Here is a 22717-nt window from a genome sequence, read left to right as displayed (position 1 = left end):
CTTCTAAATCGGGAGTAAGAAACACTCTCCCTAATGCTCCCGAAGGGAAAGGACCCCTGCCAATCGTTCTGCCAGGTCCCAGGAGCCTGGGCTGCGGGTGGAGTGAGGCCTCAGGGCTCCACGATCGCAGAGGCCGTGGGCATCCGCTAAACTCCACTCACCGAGAGCAGTGCTGGGAAGTGAGAATGAGTGAACTGTTCCGACGGGCAGGGCAAGGTCCCTCCCGGTGTGGGAGCCCTGAGAACGGTTCACAGGAGACTCCCAGAGCCGAGAGAGTCCGGCACGAGTCACAGACCTAAGCGGCGAAATCAACCACTTGACCGACGTTCACTGAGCACCTGCTAGGTGCCAGGTGTTGGGCTAGATGTGAGGAGACAGCAGGGAACACAATTATGGTGGTCCCTGTCCTCCCAGAACCTGTGGGCTGGGCCCCTACCTGAAATCACACAGGGGCCATGTTGGCCTCGGGGTCCCCCAGGCCACCACCTGTTCTGTGTCGTGAGCCATGACTGGTTTTTACATTTACAAATGGCGGAAAAAATCAAAAGAAGAATATCTTGTGACACGGGAAGATGATAGGAAATTCAACTTTCAGTGTCCACAAAAAGTTGTCTAGGTCTTTCCAGAAGACTCTTGCCCAGCCCCCCTCTGGCGAGCCAAGCGCCTCTGCCCAGGTGGAGCTGGGCAAAGCCGTCCCATCCTCACTCAGCCCCGCCTGCCGAGTGACGCCGGCCCGTCTCCATGGCTCCCGCCTCCCCAGCATCTTCCTTTCTCTGGAGGCCAATAGCACCTCTCTCCTGGAGGACCCAACAATAGTGCTTCCAGATTTGTTTACATACACATGCATGCACACGTGTAGACACACATGCACGCGTGGACTGAGTGAGCCGCATCGTCCCCAGTGGGGCGTAGATGCTTCTGCCCGGGCCTGCCTTTACCTGCCTGTACGCGGCAACACCACAGTCAGTACAATAGTGAGGCTTCGCACATGCCTTGGTCCAGGACCCCACCCCGCGATGGGGTGGACATCGTTATCTCACGCTGCAGGCCAGGAAACTGAGGCCTCGAGAAATTCACATAGTGATTTCAGGGAGGCCTGGGATGGGACAGATGCCCCAGGCCTGCATGTCCCACCCTGGCACTACATAGCCAGCCCCACAGTGGACACGGCAAATGTCTGTGGCCTCCGCGACCTCCTGTCTGTACTCCAGTCCTGCTACCCGGGACCTCTCCCAGCGAAACCCCCTTCTCTCCATCCACGAGGCCTGCCGCAGGGGCCCCATCCCTGTCCTGTCCATCCCACTTCACCAGATGCAGCCCCCGAGATGCAGGTCTCTTGCTCCAGGTCACAGAACCCGTGTATACGCTAAGCCGGAAGCTAATCGGGTCCATGTGATGCCAAACTCCTTCTCTGAGTGTGGGGGCCCAGAGGGAGTGACCCTTCCTCTGCCTTCATGGCATGTGCACTGCCACGCACAGCCCTGGACAGACACCTTCACCTCTGGCACCGAGGAGGCACCCCAAAGCTACTGTTTCTAGAACAGTCAGTGTCACGGAACTCAGTCTCTCACCTCAGTCATCTTTCTCAATCAGTGTGTTGCTTTCCCTCCAAAGTTTCCAAGGAAAGAATCGTTCAAAACCACCAGATGCAAAGCTGCAGTGCGTTCAACCCGGCTCCCTCACCGAGGGCTGCGTGGCGCCCACCGCCAGGCCTGGTTCCTTCTGTGCTGGGGAAACAGTGCAATCCTCTACATGCATCCCCTTCATCCCTCCATTCCTCCCGATTTGTGGATTCAAACAATTCTGATTCTGTGGACTGAGGAGCAATTAACGGGATGAGGGATTTATTAAGGATGAGTCATGCCAGACAGTTTGGACAGCTTGTTTGGAGTGTGACAGAATTACAAAATGCATTATGGATTTAGACTTTTGTGCAGCGCCTAATACCAGGCTCGTGAAATTATTCTTGCCAAATGGTCTGAACCAGCCTGGATGAGAGCCATCTCAGGTACCGGAAACGGAGGCAAAGATCAGAGACAAAGGATACAGGGCACTCGGCTGCACGCCCAGATGGAGGCCAGGAAGGGGGCTGCATCTCATGAGGGCCGTGGAGGTCAATGTTAGCGTTTGTTTCCCTAACATGTTTATTGTTGATCTGGATGGAGGCCGCTGCCAGCCACCATGCTACGTGGGGCGGGACATGCCGGCCCCGACTGGGCGGCCCTCAGCCTTAGCAGCCAGCGAACAGGAAGAGGGGCCGCAGAGGGCTCCCTACCCACCCTCCAGCACCCCCATCAGCTGAGAACGCCCAGCAGGAGGGCAAGGTGGGAACACAAAGCCCCTGAGCCTTATGGAATCAGCAAGACAGAACTGGGAGGCCCCGGGGTCGCCACCTCTAAAGGCTGCATGGGTCGAATTGTGTCCCCCTAAAAGATAAGCTCACGTCCACACACCTGGTGCCTGTGAACGCATTAGGGTCTTTGCAGATGTAGGTAGGTAAGATGAGGTCATATTCAGTGAGGATGGGTTCTAATCCAATGTGACTGATGTCCTCATAGGAATGGAAGAAGAGACACGGACCCCCAGAGAGGGGAGGGCCACGAGCTGACGGATGCAGAGACTGTGGAGGTCACACCTCCAAGCTAAGGAGCGCCAAGGAGCGCCAGCCCCCACCAGAAGCTAAGAGAGGCAGGGAGCCTGTTTCCCCGGGGTCCCCAAGAAAGAACCAACTGCCAACACCTTGGTTTTGGACTTCTGGCCTCCTGAGCTGTGCGACAGTCCACCTCTGTTCAAGCACCTGGTTTGTGGTACTCCGTGGCACAAGTCTGGCTTTAGAAATGAAGAACTAACAAGTGAGTCCAGTGGCCCAGACACCCGGAGGCAGGAGGTGGAGCTGTAGACGGAGAAGCTGGGGAAACCACACTCCCACACTGGGGAGTAGATTCATTTCCCTCTGGGATCTGAGCGGGAAAGGGAGCGTTGCCGTCCTCTTCAGGGTCCCTGGGAGGATTCAGGTCAGGGAGGGAGCAGCCTGCAGGCCGCTAGGGGGCACCACCAGCTCCTGGTGCATGTTCTATCCTGGCTTTTGTTTGTATTGATCAATTGAAACGCATGCCTGGCCAGGGTTTGGTTAATTAACCTTAATTCTGTGCTAAGCTACTGTAATCTTTAATTCTCTCCCATCACTTTATGCCCTCTGGCACTTAGTCTTTCTATATGCCCAAATGCTAACGTCAGTGTTTTCTCGCTTAGCCAGAACATTTGCTTAGTCAGGTCACGTTGCCCCTGTCCGTGTCTTGTATGCTGTCCACTAGCACCAGTAGCAGCAGAGTGTGTGGGAACCGAGGAGGAGGGTGCTAGAGACCCAGGGCTGGGGGCTGGCTGTGTGCGAGCCTGCTCTGGGTGAGCAGGGCTGAGGGCACAGGGCAGCCTTCCCAAGTCTAGAAACTCCAACTCTGGTATCATAGGCTCCTTTTATGTCATCCTGGACTTGATCAGCGCAAGCCTGATACCATAGACACTTATAACGTCATCTAATTAAATACCCAGGAGGTAACAGGTGATGAATCCTCTTTTTTCCTTGACATTCTATCATTTTCCCAGGGGCTTCACAAAATAGTGGAAATAGTCCCCAGACACCTCACAGAACCAAAGGAGAAGAAGTGACGCACCTATCAAGCAAACACCTATTCTCTTATTTCACAGAAATTGAGACACGCTATGAGCAAAGTATTGTGCTACGTGGCGTAGGGAGTGGGGAGATACAAGATAAAATGTGTCCTTCAGGGTAGAGATGTAGGACAGCACACAAACAACTAGGATAAAATGCAGGATTTAACAAATGCTCTAAAAGAGCTACAAATATACTTGAATGTCCAGAACCTGTGAGGGAATGTCTGTATTTCAGTTTCTGACAAATTTATCTTTGAGAAAAGCTAACGTAGTGTCCTTCTAATGCAACAGGGAGGGGAGTACGGTTCGTTTAATCAACGGTGCTAACACGTATGACTTGCTTTCAGCTGGAAGAAAAGAAAGCTGGATTGTACCTCACACCATATCCAAAAACTGCGTTCTGTACAGACTCAATGTTGAAACATAACGGCACAAACTATTGGAAGAAAATTCAGAAAACTATTAGTATGACAAATGGGGGGGGAGGTGTTCTTGAACAAGATGAGACACCAACAGGCGTCATGAAAAGAGACTGTCTGTGGGGCAAAGGGTGCAAAGTCACAGAGAAACCCCAACGAAGAACACGCGTGGGCAGCATGGAGCTTCCTGTCCTTACACGGTGACTCGGGAAATAACGTAAAAGACAAACAACCCAACAGAAAATGGGTAAAGGATACAAATAAGCAGCTCGAAGCACAGGAAATCCGCTTAACAACCTAGGAGCCACTGAAAGGGAAATTAAGACGAAAATGAAATGCCATCTTTCATGTCTTAGATTACCAGAAATTAAACAATTATATTATCTGGTGCAAAAATGCAAGAAAGAAAAAAAAATGCAAGAAAGGTCTCATGCGTGGCCAGTAGGGACATAAAATGTGGCAACCTTTGGGGAAAGTAACCTGGCGACATGGATTCCAGTGAAGATGTACCTACTCTTTGACCCCTGCCCTCTTGAGAGTCTGTCCTGCAGAAATCACATGCGCCAGACACGGGGACGTGTAATCAAGGAGGCTTGTTGCCTATGCTGCTGTAGCAGCAACAAACCGGAAACAACCTGTGTGTCCGTCTACAGGAGAACGGTCTCATTGGCCAGGCTAGATCTCCATCCACTGACCTGGAGGGGGTCCATGACATATTTTCATCAAGTGAGCGTCTTAGTTTGGGCCACCGTAACAAAACACCACAAATTTGGTGGATTGACCAGTAGAAAATTTTTATCATAGTTCGGGAGGCTGGACATCCAAGATCAAGGAGCCGACTGATTCGGTGTCTGGTGAGGACCCGCTCCCTGGTTTGCCCGTGGCCACCTTCTCTCTGTGACCTCACATGGCAGAGAGAGAGCCTTGGCGTCTCTTTCTCTTCTCATAAGGACACCAGTCCTGTCAGATTGAGACATCACCCCTATGACCTCATTTAACCCGAATCACCTCCTCAAGGACCCCATCTCCATCCAACACGGTCACATGGTGTGGCAGCGGGTTAGGGCTTCAGCATGTGAATGGGGGGAGCAACAATCCAGTCTACAGTGTAAGGAGAGCATTCAAACTTAACATTTAAATTCACTGAGGACTTCCCCGGCGGTCCAGTGGTTAAGACTCTGTGCTTCCACTGCAGGGGATGTGGGTTCGATTCCTGGTTGGGGAACCAAGATCCCACATGCTGCACAAAGCAGCCAAAAAAAATAAAAAATAAAATAAAATTCGTTGAACATTTCCACAGTCTTCAGAGGAGTGTATGTAGCATGATTTTACTATTTTATTGTACTTTTCGGCCGTGCCACACGGCATGTGGGATCTTACTTCCCTGACCGGGGATCGAACCCAGGCCCCCTGCGTTGGGAGCACAGAGTCTTAACCACTAGACGACCAGGGAAGTCCCACTATTATTTTTAAATGACTAAAAGACAAAAACTAAAACATATCAAGTGGGTATGTTTGTGCAGGTTTGAGTGGGTGTGGAGGATACTAGGAAGGAAGTGCTCTCAGCCTGGATTATCTGAGTGGGTGGGAAGCCATTGGGGAGTGGGGGGAAGGGACTGTTACAAACTTTTTCTTCTGTGTATCTCTAGTTCAAACGACCGTGTTACTTCTGCAATGTAAGTTTTTTTTTATTTTTTTATTTTTATTTTATTATTTTTTTTTATTGCGGTACGCGGGCCTCTCACTGCTGTGGCCTCTCCCGTTGCGGAGCACAGGCTCGGGACGCGCAGGCTCAGCAGCCATGGCTCACCGGCACAGCTGCTCCGCGGCACGTGAGATCCTCCCGGACCGGGGCACGAACCCGTGTCCCCTGCATCGTCAGGTGGACTCTCAACCACTGCGCCACCAGGGAAGCCCGCAATGTAAGTTTTTTAATGAAGAAAAATTTGAAAACCCAAAGTAGAGTCACAGACAGGTATGTCCTCTAGTTCGATTTAGGGACCACCTGAAAACTGCTCGAAAACCCATCAGGGGCTCCCAGCCCGCTGCTCTCCGCCGTCTAGGGACTCCCAGAAGCCCCCCGAAACCCAGCCTCTGGGCGGCACGGCCCGATCCTCTCCCAAGAACTCAGCTCCTTCCCTGAAACCCCCGGGACAACCGCCCACAGAGCTGTCTGGCTAAACAGGTGATCTTATCAGCGGACCCAGCAGCCTCTGAAATATTAAAGGCTACTCTTCATCCCACATTTTTACATAGAGCTCTCCAGACAGACCAAACTCAGACCATTCAAGTGGCCGGAGAGGCCTCCTTCCCTCTGATGTTTCCAGAAAGTTCAGGAGAAAGGGCATGAGAAGAGCCCACAGAGCCTAATTATTTTTTCACTTGACTTAAACGGTGGGCAGGGGAGCAAGGCCTCTCTTAATATAAATTTTAAAGCCTCTCAGTTGAACCTTTGTCCACTGCAGCACTTCTGTTCGTCCTGTCAATTCATCTTATTGCGAGCAGGGCCCCCGACTTTTCCTTCTCTGTCCCACGTGAAGCTCGGCAGGGGGACTCGGGGGCTGGCCCCGTCGTGGAGTCCGCTTGGAGAGGAGAGAAGGGACGTTCAAGCCCAGCCCTTGAAAACCACGCGTCGGAGCTGCCCGAGCAGGCCGTGTAGGCTGAGGCAGCTTCCCCACCCGGAGCCGAGCCCTGCGGGAGAGTAGGTGGTCTTCACGCCCCACCAGGGCAACACGCGGCCCCCTCCCTCCGAGCACTGTCCTGTCTGTCTTTTAAGTGTCTCTCCTTTGTTAGAGACCTGGTTACAGACAAAGATTCTGCACCTGCCAGGGAAACGACTGCCCCCCAGCAGTGAATACTGGGCTTCGGAGCCTGGGAGACCACAGGAGGGGGAACCTGCCGGGGGGCTGCAGTCTGCGGCTGGCTCGGCAGGCCGTGCTCTCCCAGCCTCGCTCCGACCTCGGGTGCCCTTGGCTGTCCTGGGTGTCCTGCCTGCATCTCGCTCTGGGCATCTCCGTGTCTGCTGGCCACCCTGCAAGGACTCCAGTCACTGGATCAGGGCCCATCTTTATCCAAGATGGCCACATCTTAACTATAAACATATGCAAAGATCCTATTTTCAAATAAGGTCACAATCTGAGGCTTTGGGTGGACATGCGTTGCCGGGGGCGGGAGGGCGGGTAGAGCGCTACTCCATCCAGCGTACCGCCTCACCAGGGTTGCGTGTGATTTTTTTCCATGCCCCTTCCCTCCTTTATGTCCTGCTGGTGTGTCACTCTCTCCGAACTGGATCTGACCACAGCCGAGGTGCAACACCAGCAGCTAAGGGCTTCAGTCATAGGATGGCAACGCAACCCCAGGGGGCCGTTCTTTGTACAGGTGCAGCCACACCTTTCTCCAAACACCAGAATTCCGGATCTAAGCAAAGAAAATTCCTGATTTCCGCAGAACACGGCTTCTCCAATTCGGTGCTGTTGATATTTAAGACCAGATAATCCTTTGTCATGGAGGCTGTCCTGCGCTTACAGCACCCCTGGCCTCTACCCGCAGATGCCAGCAGCGCCCCCTCCCCCCGGTTGTGAAAACCAAACCTGTCTCCAGACGTTGCCCAGTGTCACCCCCAGCGCAGAACCACTGCTGCCCAACCAGTTTCCCACGTGTAAGCCTCAGCTGAAGCATTCTGGCGGGAAACACGGCTCTGCCCGCCCACCTGGCTCTCCGGCCGCCCTGTTGTTGCCTGCAGCTGTGTCAGGGCTGACCCCTGTGCAGCACGTCGTAGCGTCCTCGGCCAAACAAGTCCAGCCCGACCCCCCTTGCCTCGCCCCGCAGGTGAGCCCGCGGGCCTCCAGGCCTCTGAGAGCGGGTGCTGCTAAATGGGTGACCATGTACTCTATTTGGGAGTAGGCTTCTCCTCGTCATAGCCCCTTAAAAAGAAAAAGCATTGGGTCATACTAGGCCCAAATCCTTGACAATCAATCTTCTCTGCCTTCTACATTCACCTGTTTTGTTTTAATTGAAATTGAAGGAATAGTGTCCGTATTTGGCACTGGCCTCTGTCGCTTAACACTAAACTAAAGATTTTCTTTCCCTCAAAATTGTGTGAACTTGCTTGTAGGTCATTAGAGTAGTCATGACATTTGAACTTGGGAGGTTTAGATAACATTTAGAAGGTTAAAAACGTGTTTGGACGGTAGGAGAGGTCCTCGAGCCTCAGACCGCGGACCTGCTGAGCGCACGGCCAGATGCCTGATCGCACCCCGCCTTTCTCCTCCTCTCCCTCTGCGGGTTGGGATACGAGCTCTTCCTCGTCAGGGGCGGTGTGCTGGTGCTGCACAGCTGCGTGCGGACACGGGATCATTCCTGATTCGTCTGTTTCCTTCGGACATCCAGGCAAAATGTGGGCACGCGTGGGTGATGGCTAAAGGGACAGAGATCCAGGGAAATGCCTCGTCCGTGGGGGAAAGGGGGACGTTGCCTCCTCGGTTCCCTGGAGGGCTGAGCCTTGAGCCCCTGATGTCCTAGGATGCATCAGACGGACCTGGGAGAACAAGTCCCCCTCGCAGCAAATCAGCCACATTTTTGGTGCACGTGTGAGAAGCAAGTCAGCTTGGATCTCAGGTAACAGCTTGAGCAGGTAAAACAATGTGCGTTAACACCTGTTCAAAATCGTGGACGGGAGTTTACCTAGATCAGCACCTGGTAGGACGCTCCATAAGCGAAAGTGAGGCTGAAACTTAGAGACGGAAAAAAACTGCTTCTGAAAGTTCAGCCTGATTTTCTTTAATGACTGATTTATAACAAAGACAGTTCCACCTTCTCCGCTTGCCAATCCATGCACAGCCCCGAGGGCTGTTTCTGTCTCTAGGTCTTTGTCTTTTTAAATGATTCTTTGACCATTTGGGGACCAGGACACCTTTTTATGCCATGGCTTTATTTTATGTTACCAACCATCTCCTCCTCAGTCTATAGTCAGAAAACAAAATACACTAATTTCTCCTTTATCATTCAGTAAAACCAAAAACTCTTCAACGGCTATCCATGCACGCTTGCTGACGTACAGATCAAAGATAGCGAGACATCTCTGGGGGATCGTCTATGCCTTAGAGGAGCTAAGAATAAACCATATGGAGATAATGCATGTGTGGTGACTTGGGAATCAACATAACCACGCAGACAACTGCAGAACCGCGTTTCCAAGGGCTTTGCCCCGTCACAGTCATCCCCAAACGTGCTAAACCCGGGACAGCAGGTGTCTGTGTCTCTCTTCCTCAGCCTCCCGCCCTGTCCACAGCCGGAAAGACAGGAGAAAGGAATAAGCCAGAGCTGGGCAGTTCAGAACCTTGACACGTTTTCAGTTGGCAAACAAATGGAACTGCTCTAGACCCACAGACACAGGAAACAGACTTGCGGTTGCCAAGGGGGAGGGGAGTAGGGGAGGGATGGATGGGGAGTTTGGGATGAGCAGATGCGAACTATTATATATAGGATGGATAGATAACAAGGTCCTACTGTAGAGCACAGGGAACTGTATTCAATATTCTGTGACAAACCATAATGGAAAAGAATATGAAAAAAAATGTATATATATATGTAAGACTGAATCCCTTTGCTGTACAGCAGAAATTAACACAACATTGTAAATCAACTCTGCATCAATAAAATTTTAAAAAAAGGAACTGCTCTATATTCAATCCTGGAACGTGCCCATTCGTCAGAGAGAGAGGGAAAACAGGAAACTTTGTGCCATTTCCAGAAAGATTCTCAAAGCAAAGTCAACGTTTGTTCCTTTTATTTTTAAGTACGTGCCCAGGTTGGGGGGTGGCAGAGGCTGTAGATCACCCAGGTAGCAGGGTAGAGAGGGTCCCCGGAATGAGACCCCAGAGAAGACCCGGCTGACCCACCCCGTGTCGGGACGTTCTTTAGGACGCACGGGACGCTCACTTTCCACAATTCCCCTCGTCTGACTTGAAACCCCTCGAGAGGCAGAAGTTGACATCAGGTCTGAATTCCACTCGCCCACAGCGACAAGCACAGTGAAAATCTGAGCACCTTTGACCCGAGAAACAATCTCTATGGGATTAGAGCGATTTTCTTATTTAGAAGAGGAAAATATGCAGTTTGTAATCACCTGCTCCTGGTGGCAAAGTCTGTCCTGGTGCTTCAATCTAATGGGACAAACTTTTAGCGGCTTTGCTCTCCCGTCATTGTTTCAACACCCACCAAGAGGATTAAAAATAATCTCTTTCCCTTTTGATTTTATGTCACCCCTCCGCCCCACATGCCCTGGGGACAGCATGGATTTTTAATCCCCGTGGTTTGGGCGGAGGGCTGGTTAACCCTTGTTGAAACGCCAGCCAGGACAGGAAGCCCTGGGGAAAAGGTCCCTCTGCTGGCCTTGCTGGGAAGAGCGCTGAGCACCCGCCCCGAATGAAGGCCACCAGACGGTTGGGCAGCGGTAACGCGCCTTTCCCCGCCCCCAGGGCCACCAGCAGTCCCCCGATCTCCGTGGGTCCCAACCAGGCCTGCCCAGGCTGGCAGCTCCCTCCTTCCCTATATCACCCTCGGCTGACCAAGTCTCCACTCTGCTCTGTGATGGGCGACTGAGAGCTAATGGGTTTGTGCCATGTGCGCATAGGCACGCTCACACCCACACCCACACGCGGTGCTCACACATGTATGCGTAACAGGCATGCGCACACAATGCACTCTCCCACGTGTGCATACGTGTGCACACACGTGTGCTCGCACACACATGCACACACTTGCTCCCGTACTCCGGGTTTGCATTTGCACCCTGGCTTCTCTGGAGGCGGCTCAGGCTGAGAAGAGGATTTGGGGGCTGCGGGCAGTTCCAGCCTGGGGCGATGGGCAGTTGCACCGCTGCCCTGGGCAGGTCCTGGGCGATTCAGACAGCTCACCGCCCCTCCAGTAGGAGCAACGGGCTGGCATGGAGTCTGGAAAGTAGATGGGACTCCAGCCTCAGGTGAAGAAGAGATCAACAGCCCTGCAGGCCCCAGAGGCCCCATCCCTCTGGTGGGGGGCAGCAGGCTGGCCGGGCGCTGAGTGGACAAGTGCTGGGCAGCCCCTTCCGTGCCCTTGTCCACGTGGCCAGCGGCCTGGGGAAGCTGGGGCATGTCGCCTCTTCCTGGGGGATGGAGTTGAGAGGCCAAGGTGGCTGACACCCTCTGGGTCAGGAACGTTCTCTAGGAAGGGAGGCCAAGGCAGCTGGGGACCCGGTTCCTGAGGGAGAGGTCTGGGCTGTGTGGACGCAAGAAAGGCGGTGGACGCGCAGCCCCGCACGGAGGGCAGGAGAGGGCCCTGACGCTCAGAGACGAGCCAGCAAGCAGGCTCAGACCCCCGTCCCGATTCCCTAACCACCTTCCAAGGCCAGGTGCTCCTGCTGTGGTGCCCCGAGCACCTGCAGACGCTTCTGGGACAGACCCAGCGTTCGGGACGCGACATGGTAGTTGATACTAACGCGTGTTTTCTTCCCTGTGGTTACGGCTCCGTGGCCCCCTGGGCGTCTCAGGCCCCGCCGCCCTGCATCGGGGAGGTTTTCAGGCAGTCCCTTCTCTCTGCCAGAGTTTGAGCCCATCGGGAGGGGACACCAGGAGCACGTGACCTCGGAGGGACAGTTTCCCAGAGGTGGGGAGAAGCCAACACCTTTAGGTCAGACACACCAGCTTTAGGAAGAAAGGGGAGAAAGTTACGCACCCACAGGAATAAGAAGGAAGACCCGTCAGAAGGACGTAAAAGGCTTGAACCCACAGAGCCCAGGCCGCGGCCCCAGGGTCTCCTCTTCGTCGTCACGAGCGGCCCCCAGGCTCCTGGACGCCGGGGGTGTGCAGATGGGCGCTCGGCTTCCCCTGCCCGCCTGCCGCCGCGGACTGCAGAGGCCAGCCAGCCAGCCCTCAATTCCAGGATCACCTACAACTGGGGCTCTTTATGGGACGTAGGTCTGGCTGATCCGCTGTGCTCATCTGTGGCCCAGAGGGTGGCGTGAGGGGGGCCCATCTTTGTGCTGCTTCTGCTGGCCTGGGGGTTCTAGAGTGGCCCCCGATACCCCATCGCGGGTCCCGCGAAGGACGAGGGTGTCTGTGGTTCGAAAAGGCAGCGGTGGAGGGAGGGGAGCTGCCATTGTCTCCTTTCTGTGGCACAAAGGCAGCAGGCGTGTCCTGGCTCCGAGGCCAGAATGGCCACAGGTGCCCTTGCTGAGCCCGATCTTCCTGAACCCCGTGGCCGCCTGGCCGTGGCCTCCTGAGTCCCCTCGTCCTGACAGCAGCAGAGGAAGCAGCTCCCTGGTGGCTGCGTGGGAGCATCTAAACCCTGCGTTAAAGCTCTTTCTGTTTCAAATCGCTGCAGGGATTCTCACACTCATCAGAACCTCCCTGAGATGTGGTCTGGTACAAGAATTGTCTGCAGGCAACGAGCCCTCTGGGGAGGGGATCTGGGGCCGCTGTCCTTGCCTGGGTAGCGGCACTGAGATCGGGTTCCATTTAAAGCGGGACCCCGCTAATCCCAGGCCTGCAGTGGCAAAATAGTGATGTGAGTGGCCGTCTGTGACCACCTGGGACGAAGCGTCTGCGGAACAAGGCCAGGCTTCGGCGAGCCCGAGGTGGGCTGTTGACTGCGCTACATCAGGAGATTAACAGGCTTTGGGCTGCTCTGCGCTGGGGCTCCAGGTAATAGGTTTGAGGCAACGTCACTCGGGTGACACAGTAGATGCCTGGTAACCTGAGGCGCACACACTGCGCACCACGGAGCCCCTGGCTCATAGGTTCTCCCCAGCGGCCGCATGGCAGAAACTGCTGAATGGTCACTGTCCTGTTTCTTTTTTTAATTTTAAAAAAAATTTTATTTATTTTTGGCTGCGTTGGGTCTGTGTTGCTGCACGCGGGCTTTCTCTAGTTGTGGCGAGCGGGGGCTACTCTTGGTTGTGGTGCGCGGGCTTCTCATTGCGGTGGCTTCTCTTGTTGCAGAGCACGGGCTCTAGGCGTGCAGGCTTCAGTAGTTGTGGCACATGGGCTCAGTAGTTGTGGCTCGCAGGCTCTAGAGTGCAGGCTCAGTAGTTGTGGCACACGGGCTTAGCTGCTCCACGGCATGTGGGATCTTCCCGGACCAGGGCTCAAACCCACGTCCCTTGCATTGGCAGGAGGATTCCTAACCACTGCGCCACAGGGAAGTCCCACCATCTCATTTATTTCTCTTCCTGGACACAGCTCTCTTGCAATCAGGTGAGCACGAGTGGCAGAGTCCCAGCCGTTGCATGTGGGCAGAAGTGAGACACCCCACTTTTAGGTCTGCCCATGAAACCTTCCCGAGGAGCCCTCTGTCCCGTCTGCCCCATCCTCCCAGGAATGCAGAGAATACTGAGGACTGGATACGAGGAGTCTGGGTCCCTGGGTGACCAAGTGGAGTGGCCTCCCCTGCCAACCTGCACTGGACCCAACATGGGCAGGAGGCCAGCTCTCATCGTGGGAGGCCTCCCCTTTCTTTATGAGCGGGAGAGATGCACGCAGCATCATAAATCAATGCTAGAGCAGAAGTATTTCTCTTTTTAAAAAATGAAAGAAAGAAAAGAAGAAAAAGAGAAGATGATACACAATAAAAGCCACCAGAAAAAATTAATGATAAAGGTGCAAAGAACCCAAGTATATTGTCTTGAGGACTAGAAAAGTCACTCATTCTTCTTTGAGAGGAAAGGAAAATGGAGAGTGGAAGGAAACCAGTCAGGCTGTCGATTACTGACCACACTAATTCTGCTCGTTTCCTTGTAGACGGTTGAGAAACATGAGATCAACTTATCTCAGACCCTAGGTCCTGGGCCCCCTCTGGTCACGGGAAGCAGAGTCAACCAGAGACAAAGTGACAGCCACCTTTCATGAGCCCCACCTTCCCGGGACTGTCCCAACCTCTGAGGACAGGACAGAACCAGGACCACCAGGAACCAGGAATGGAGGCTGCACAAAGTGGGGGGCGGCCGCTCCGCCGCTTCCTGCTAAGCGTTTTGTATGAGCGTATTGTGTATCTGCGTGTGGTTTCCATCTCACTAGGAGCAGGGCTACTTTTGAGAATTGGAACTCCTGAAATGACATGGAATTCTTTTGATTTCTCAAAAAAAAAACCCAAACTATTTTTTTTTTTTTTTTGTGGTACACAGGCCTCTCACTGTTGTGGCCTCTCGCGTTGCGGAGCACAGGCTCCGGACGCGCAGGCTCAGCGGCCATGGCTCACGGGCCCAGCCGCTCCAAGGCATGTGGGATCTTCCCGGACCGGGGCACGAACCCGTGTCCCCTGCATCGGCAGGCGGACTCTCAACCACTGCGCCACCAGGGAAGCCCCCCCAAACTATTTTTTAATGTCACAGTAATAATCTGTTCATTATGGAAAAACATTTGAAAGGTGAGCAAAAAGAAAAGCAGCTCAGGTAAGGCCAGAGATGTGACCCCGTCACCACCGCAGTGTGTACTCTGTGCCCCTTCACCCCCAGAAGGCACACTCACACACAAGGGTCGTCAGTATACACTGATTAGTTACCTCTTTTTTGGACTTAAAAACTGGAAAACGCCTTTCTGATTTTTTTTACACGCTGCCTCTCAGGTTCCTGTGAACGTAATTTTATTCACAATTGTTCTCCAAGTAATATATTTATTAAGGTGTTAACCGTGGGCTGACAATGTCCATAAAACAACATGGGGGTGGCCCCCCGATTCCTGTTTGCTAGGGGTAGCTTCCAGCCCTGCAAGCCACACGCACAGCATCTCTTTCTTTTGCTTACAGGAAAATGCAAGAAGGAACTCAGGACAGTCCCCCGACCCCATTTCAGAGCCATCACCACACTGGGGTCTCCAGCCACTGGTCCTGCCGCCTGCTGGGCCCTCACGCTCACAGCACGTGGCTGAAGTGCGCGCGGGCTGGCGGCCACCTGCCGCAAAGACACCCCCGACCCTCAGGCTGACGGACCCTCTTATGTCGCCCCTCCTCTGCTCAGGCAGGCGCCCCTCAGCCCCGGGGTTGGGCCTCAACCGATGGGGACCCTCAAGGTGGGCCCATTCCCTTGCCCAGTGGTCTCCTGACCACGAGATACAAGCACGAGGCTCGTGGGGACGGGGCGTCAGGGGTCTTTTGGACAAATTCCCCACTTGTTAAAAAAGAACGGAATGCAAAACTTTTCCATCTTCTGCTCTGAACGTTGCCTACATGTGACACCTGGAGATGGGCAGCCGTGCGGGGACCGTGAGGAGAACCAGCCTGTGAGGCCGAGCTCTCTCTTACTGCCAAGAGCGGCAGAAAAGAAAGCCAGAAAGGAATGAGGTCACTCGCGGTGCCCCTGGGCCACTGAACTCACCTCCGCCACCGCGGAACCACCTGTACTCAGACTTTTTAGTGTGTAGGATAGGAAATGCTCTTATGGCCAAACTGCTTTTAGCTGGTTTGTCTGTTCTTTGAGGCTGAGAGCTTCCCACGGCGACATGCTTGAAAGGAGCAGTGGTCACGTTATAAAGCTCTAGTGCCAGGAGCTGGGACAAAAACCAAAGCCGTTCCTCTCTGTCGCTGCATGCGGTGTTCACGGTGGTTCCTTCTGAGAGCTCTGGGTCAGAGCGCTGCCTCCTTCGGGGTGAGGATTCCTTCTCTACACCATACTCAGCGTGGGCTGAACACATACGTGCTGTGTTGACTCAGGGCAGTCACGGTGCCAGAGCACGACTCCGGAGCTTCAGCGGCCGTGAGCCAGGAGCCAGGCCGCCGGGGCCACCGCCGGGCTGGGAAGACATCAGTGGTGCTCATGGCGCCCTGGTTCCCTGGTCTACAGACTAGAGATCACCAAACCCAGTGCTATTTCTGCGGTAATACCTGGTCTCGGAGGAGGAGTTCTCATTGTCTCCGCATGGGGAATCAGGCATTACTGTGGCATTGTTTGGGTATGAATAATCTTCCCAAATGAAATATCTTTAGGCTACTGTCCCATGCTGAGAACAGCCATCTGCTATGGTGGCTTTCAGTTTTTTGGACATGACCCACTTTTTACGTTGCAACTCATGACATAAAGCGTCACGAGATAACGGTTTCCTTTCCTATAAGATGCACTCTGATATGTTATGTATATTTTTCTATGCTAGTTTCACCCCACTGTACTGATTTATGGCCCACTAGTGGGTGGCAGCCTGCAGTCTGAAGGTTGCGGACGGACTGAATTCCCCTCTGCCTCTTAGCTGTCCTGTTACAACAGCCCACCTCTCTCATCTTGTTAGCAAACAGGGTCCCATGTACAGTTGTGCAGGTTGTGTACTGCACGGCCCCAGGACACCACAGGAACCTGATGTTGTGTGGTATGCAACGGGATGGGGCAGCTTTATCTAGAGCTAAATTGACTTATCAGCAAATTAAGTTAATACCAATTTGTCAAAATCGAGTCACCGAAGCTCTCTGAGCGTCATCTTCTGTATTTCTAACACGAAGCTAATTAAAGTGGCCTCATTTACCCCCCAAAGTTGTTGAAAGAATTTAACAAAAACAGCATTAGAGTCTAGTGTAAGGAGATACTGGTCTCATTGTCACTATTATTGACGATACTTTCTCTATTTGAACTTGACGTTCATAGCAGGCCTGCACGATGCCTCGAGGATGGGGTCAATTCAAGCAAACAAGACTTACTTTCTCACAGCCCCGCACCGCATGTCCCTCCCTCTAGCCCACCCAGGTCAGGAGCCCAAGCCTGGCTTTGAGGCCCTAAGCCCCGCCGTCCACTGAGGCTGTGGAGAACCTGTCGTAGGCCTTGCTGGGTGACAACTGCAAGAAAACAGCGCTTCTCCCTGACGGTCTCCCCGCCCACCGCTGCCAGGTGGGGAGCTGGTGGTGGTTCCCGTGTCCCTCCAGGGGAGGAGGGGTGCCAGAGGGGCAGTTTGCGTCGGGGGGCTTTACGGCAACTATCTCGGCTGGGTTTTCCTTGGGAGGTTCTCCAAACATGGGAGGGGAGGGGGCAGTGCTGGCAGAAGAGGGGGCAGACGGTAAAGTGTATCCTCGGGGGGGCGGCTGGGGCCCCATTCCACTGGGGACATTCCAGAGCCAGGCAGAGGACACCTCAGAGGTCCCCCCACCGAGGAGTATTAGACCCCTTTCCCTGCGCTGCTCCACCCTCAATCTATCCCCTTCCTGCTCACCGGGGAAAACTGTCAGACGGAGAGAACACGTCTCCCAGAGGCAATGGGAGAAATGGAGCCTCTGTGTCTGCCAAAGCTACCCCCGACCCCAACCCTGACCCCGATCCTGACCTCAAACCTGACCCCACCTAACCCTGACCCCAACCCTGACCCCACCCCATCCGACCTCGACCCTACCCCTCACCCAACCCTGATGCCAATCTTGAGCCCAACCTTGACCCCCAACCCTGACCCCACCCCACCCAAGTCCCACCCCGTCCTCTGAGGGCCAGCATCCCCCAGGTAGCCACGTGTGGGGCCACGTCTGGGAGTCTGTGGCCCCGTAAGCGGCCTCAGGGGCAGGCAGCCCTGCTCATGTGTGTACGGAGCCGAGGGAGGAAAGAGGGGAACAGGGCTCAAGGCACGGCCGGCTCGGGACCCGGGGGGACCCGCGACCCCGTGGCCAAGCCAGAGCAAAGTGGAGCAGCAGGTGGGCAGGGGCCGGGGGGCCTCACTGACTGTGGCCTGGGCCTGACTCCCGCAGTCCGGGCACAGCCCGAGGCCAGCGCTTCCCAGGGTCCCCGAGTGCCCTGGCTGGGCCACCCTGGCTTCTGGACCGGCGGCTGGGACTTCACAGCTGGGATGCACGTGGAAGGAGTCCTAGGACAGAAGAGGGCGCAGGCCACAGGGCAGCAATGCAGAGTGGAGGCTGGAGAAAAGGCCGGACAGAGAATGTCACCAGGACAGGCAGCGAGAGCGCGGCTGGCGCTCCTGGGCGGGTCGCGGCGGTGCGAGGGCCCCAGGTCCTCGGGGCTGCTTCAGCAACGGGCAGCAGAACCTGCTGTTTGGAGGACACGTGGTCCCTTGGGCGCCTGCCCCGCCCTCACTGTGTCCTCCACTACCACCTCCACAGGGACAGAGCGTGCCGGGGCAGTGGCTGTCCGCAGCGGTCACACGGGCCAGCTCCCTCCCCGGCTGTTGTCCAGGGTCAGAATGCGCCACAGTAGCCACCTGGCACCTTCTCACCCGGCGCGACCCAGCCCAGAGCAGCTGTCCACGGCCCTCCCGCCACCCCGCCCTCCGCGGAGCTGCCCCAGCACCAGGCTGCGTCGGCAGCAGCCCGTCTGTGCGCCAAGTGTCCACACGGCACCTGGAAGGCCGACTCGGGCCCCTGCCCCTCAGCACGTGGGCCCTCGGGGGCACTCCCCACCTCCCTCTGAGGAAGGCCGGGCTCTGCCGGACCCTCAGCTTGGAGGACGCAGCCCACGGGCCAGCGTTTCCTTCCATCGTTGGAGAAACAGAACGAAAAAGGAAAAGAAAAGACAGGACGGGGCAGGAGATGGGTCGCGTCGCCCTCGGCCGGCATGTCAGGGACCCAGGAAGCGCCCTGAATCTGAGGCCTCTCCCAGCCAGGGCGCCGGCCTGATCCTGCCGGGAGCTTCTTTGTGCTTTTCTGGTGTTTCTTGAACGCTAAGCTGAGCACACACAGGCTGCGCGCCCCCAGCAGCAGGACAGAGATGCCTCCACAGGAGCACCCCCGGCAAGAACAGCTGGCCTGCGTCCAAGGCGGCGGGTGAGGCCCCGACTTCACGCCGAGAGGCCCCTGTGTTTCAAGTTTGGCCAAGCAGCCCGCTGGCCGAGGAAACAACCACGGGCCTTTGAAGCAGAGGAGAGTTTTCGGAGAGGGAGGGAGGACTGCTGGGTTCTGTAAAGCACGGAAGCTGCTGTGATCACTAGCTTCACGTTGACCGCAGGCAGGAAACCTGACCTCCACCCCTCAACCCCAAAGCCACACGGCTCCAAAACATGGGGCCTTAAAGACCAGCCTCTCCGGGCACCGCGTACCCTCCACGTGTCTGCCAGGAGGGTCCGGCTCCAGTGCTGAAGGCTGGGGAGAAGCTCCCGGGGGCTGCTCTCCCCACGACCACCAGGCAGCAGCTCCGAGCAGGACGTGGTCCAGGACTGCCCTGCTCACCGTCGCCGGGACTTTGAGGTCACTCTGGTCTACCTGATGAACGTGGCAGAATGATGGCTTTCAAACGGCTCAGCGGATGGGGCGTTTGTAGCAACACTGAAAACGTGATTTCAACTCGATTGTCTCAAAGCAGAAGACAATAGAGAAGGGACAGCAGGCCTGTTTCTGGTAAAGGTGAATCCATGTCGGGGGGGGGCTCAGGGATCCTCAGCGCGGACCCCGGGAAAGATCCCCGAGGACACAGCAGGAGAGCTCGGAGGACGGAGGGCCTATGTGTGCAATGCCGTCGCCGAGGGACCCCGGGGCGCCGCTAACCTGCTCTGCGTGTCCTCAACAGAAAACACACCTATTTTGCAGGTTGCCATCAGGACTAGAGATCACTAAAAGGCTGTCGTGGCAGGTCCTCGATGAAGAGCCGCCGGCTTCCCCAGTCCTCCCTCACGGACCCGCGTCCCTCCCCTTGCCCCCGCTCCTTCCCCGGTCACTCTCTTTTGCCCTTTGACCTTTTAGAGAAAGACTGCTTCCTCTCTCCTGGCCCAGGTGCACCAACAGTGGGTCAGGTAACCCACATTTTAACCTCTTACAGTAGCGACCCTCTATCTATTTTCGAAGCGGCCACGGCCCCAGGCACACACGCCTTTCCTGGCGCTGCCTGACCGTGAGAATCCTCTGCAGCCGGTGCCAGGGACCAGGGTTGCTCCTCCCCTGCAGGCCTCTGGGGCCAACGGGGCCACCTGGTCGCAGGGAACGAGGCCTGTGGATGAGCAGTGGTGCAAATCATCACGGTTCTTCCTGGGCAAGTACCTGAGTTATCAGAATTATCTGATAATTCTGGTGAATTACCTGGTGACATGATGGGAGATGGGCTTTTGTGGGGAAGATTGTCCCGCCCCTCTTAGAGGGGGCCTCCCAGCTCAACACTCACTTAGGCCTCCCGTAAAGGCGTCCTCAACACCCTACAGAGCTCCCCGGTGGCCCTACTCCCAGGCTCTTGGGCGGGCACACAATTCCAGAAAGAGGTGGAAAAAGCAGACGGCCCACCTCGGTCATTTGCTCTAAAACAGGGCGCCGTGTGCTCGGCCAAACCAACAGGAAATCCCAAACCAGCTTCTGTTCAGCTCCGAGTGAGCCGGACGGCGCGCTTAGGATGACAATGAAATTGCCTTATTGTTCTGAGCGCTTACCACCTGAGTGCGGGGTTGGGGGAGGACACGGGAGCCTGAGCTTGCCGTGGCCCCGTCCCTCCTGACTTCTCAGACCCCTGCCGTCAGATGCCGAGGGCTGGGCCCCTCTCCGCATGGTCTCCGTGGTGGAAGGACATCCATCTTTCTGCTCAGGCAGGTGCTGAGTCTGTCCCGGAGATGGGTCTTGCACCCTTACCCACACTGGAAACTTCTGTGGATCTCAGAGGCAGGGGTGGGGAGCCTGGGGGAGGGTGCCCAGCCTTTGAGGTCTCTGGGCAGCCCCTGCAGCTGTTCTGGGTCCCCTGCTGGCCTTGCCCAAGAACCATGGAAGCACTATTTTTATCCTGATGAGCAATAGTGCAGAAATGTCTTCCGACTTGACAAGACACAAAATTTAGGTGCTGGGAGAGAGACTTCAATTTCAAGCTTAAAGATTACTTTGGGTCCCCCAGGACTCAGAAGCAATTTAGAGCTGATACCCTGAACAAGAGAAAGGTTAGAAGATTAAGACCAACTGCTGTTTGGATAAATGGCTGGTAATTGCCCATATCCGCAATTATACACTGACACATAATTTCTTTTCCGCTACCTTTCTCCTCTCCTGCGTCCCGTCAGGATTTATTCGGAGGGAGCCCACCTTGGTCTTCTTCTGCCGAGCCTTGGTGACGTCGTACTCTACCTCGTCCGTCAGGGCCCTGCACGCTAAACAAACAGGCACAAGGCATGTGTTATCTCTGGAAGGGGAGTGAGGCTCCTGTGAGCCGTCCTCCAGCTGGAGAGTCAGCAAACCCACAGTCCCTGGGGGCTGGGATGCGCTCCTGTCCTTTGCCTGCTTCATCCAAGGCAGGAATGTACAGAGTTTTCAAAGACAGTCAAACTGAGACTAGTTTTCTTTGCATGCCCTTTTGTACTCGTGTTTTTATAAACCACATACATTTTACTTTTTCCATTTAAAACATGCTTTTTTAAAGAATAAGGAGACCCATGCTCTGAGTCCATCAGAGACCTCAAGCCCCACTGGGTCGCATTAATTACACCCAAGGAGCCTTTGCAAATGGAAAAGGTTTGTCCCAAACTGGGCCCTGCTCCCAAAGACACATGTTGGCTGGATTTAAAACCTCAGGGAGACTCTGCAACTCACCTCTAATGGGCTACACAGCGATTCTGCCCCTTCTTCTCAGGCAGGGCTGCCCAGCTGAGAATTCTCACCAAGAAAAAGTAAATGAGGCAGTGCCTCTAACGTCAGCCTCATTTGCTCAACAGGAAACTGGTTTTGACCGTGCTGTCTTTGCCCCAGCTGTGACCGAGGATGCTGGAGGAGCCTGGCAAAGCCTCGGTCGGTCATGACCACTCGCCTGGCGTTAAACGAGGCGTGAAGACGTTCTCTGTACTAGTCGAGCACTGCATTTCGGGGTGTCTTTGGGAGAACAGCATAACCTTTAAATCTGAATGCTGGCACGGCCGACCCGACCCCGATTTTTGTGCTGTTTCCTGGCTGTACGTCAGGATGGGATGGCCGAGGGCTCAGCCTGCATCCACGGTGGCAAAGACCAACCACGGCCACGACGGTGCCATTGCTCGGACGCTTCCCACCTTCCACGTGTCGTGCTCCACGTGCCACGTGCTCGACGCTCGTCTCAGCCTATGAGCGCGACCCGAGGACTACCGTATCCCCATCTCACGGCGAGGCTTAGAGAGATTGGGGAACTTTCCCCAGTTCCACTTCCCGGGTCACCCGGTGCACGTCTGTGAGCGTGTCCGGGCAGGTCAGCTGCTTGAGAGCCAGGCCGTGGGATCGCACAGCCCGGCTGCTGACCCCGCCCCTTACTGGCCAGGTGACCCTCGGGCAGTGTGAGCTGTCCTTGATCATTATGGTTGCCAATTATGGAACTACAAGCCCACTGAGTGGCACCCAGTCCTTCTCCTTCCCCAGGAACAGCCTGTCTGTCCAAGGTGACAGCAAGGGCTGGAAGGTCTGTGGGCCCAACACCAGAGGCCGGGAGGACCCAGCACTTCCTGCAGTGTGTTCCTTCTTCCCAGGAAAGGAACCTGTAGCCACAGGTGTTCTTTCCAGCTCCTGTGGCCATGTAACCTGCCTCCAGAACCATGCATTCCAGAGCCTTCCTGAAGGCCCTTGGCCCGGTGTTGCCCTCCCGTCCCACTGGAGCCTGGACGGAGCTCGGGCCATCAGGACCAGGGCCCTGCGCACTGCAGGACAGATCTCCCGCCCACCTGGATGATGATATCCATCCTCTGTGAGGTGCCTCAGCCACTGCTATTTCGAGTTCACTGCTCTCCCAACGAATGAGACCCTACGCCTCCAGGGCA

General features: G+C 55.2%; 1 protein-coding gene across 1 annotated transcript in view; it reads right to left on the bottom strand.

Moving 5' to 3' along the window:
* CNPY1 (canopy FGF signaling regulator 1) overlaps positions 1 to 22717 on the bottom strand; it is a gene marked incomplete at both ends in the record, with an annotated part of 53949 nt that overhangs the window by 16425 nt on the left and 14807 nt on the right. Inside the window, one exon of the mRNA XM_082662568.1 lies at positions 20979 to 21091. Coding sequence (XP_082518694.1) covers positions 20979 to 21091 — 113 coding nt within the window. The remainder of the gene's footprint in view (positions 1 to 20978; positions 21092 to 22717) is intronic.

Source organism: Grampus griseus (assembly GCF_964374135.1).
Source record: "Grampus griseus genome assembly, chromosome: 9".
NCBI lineage: Eukaryota > Metazoa > Chordata > Mammalia > Artiodactyla > Delphinidae > Grampus > Grampus griseus.
The sequence above is the reverse complement of the archived record's forward strand: the minus strand, read 5'-3'. Positions and strand labels throughout refer to the sequence as shown.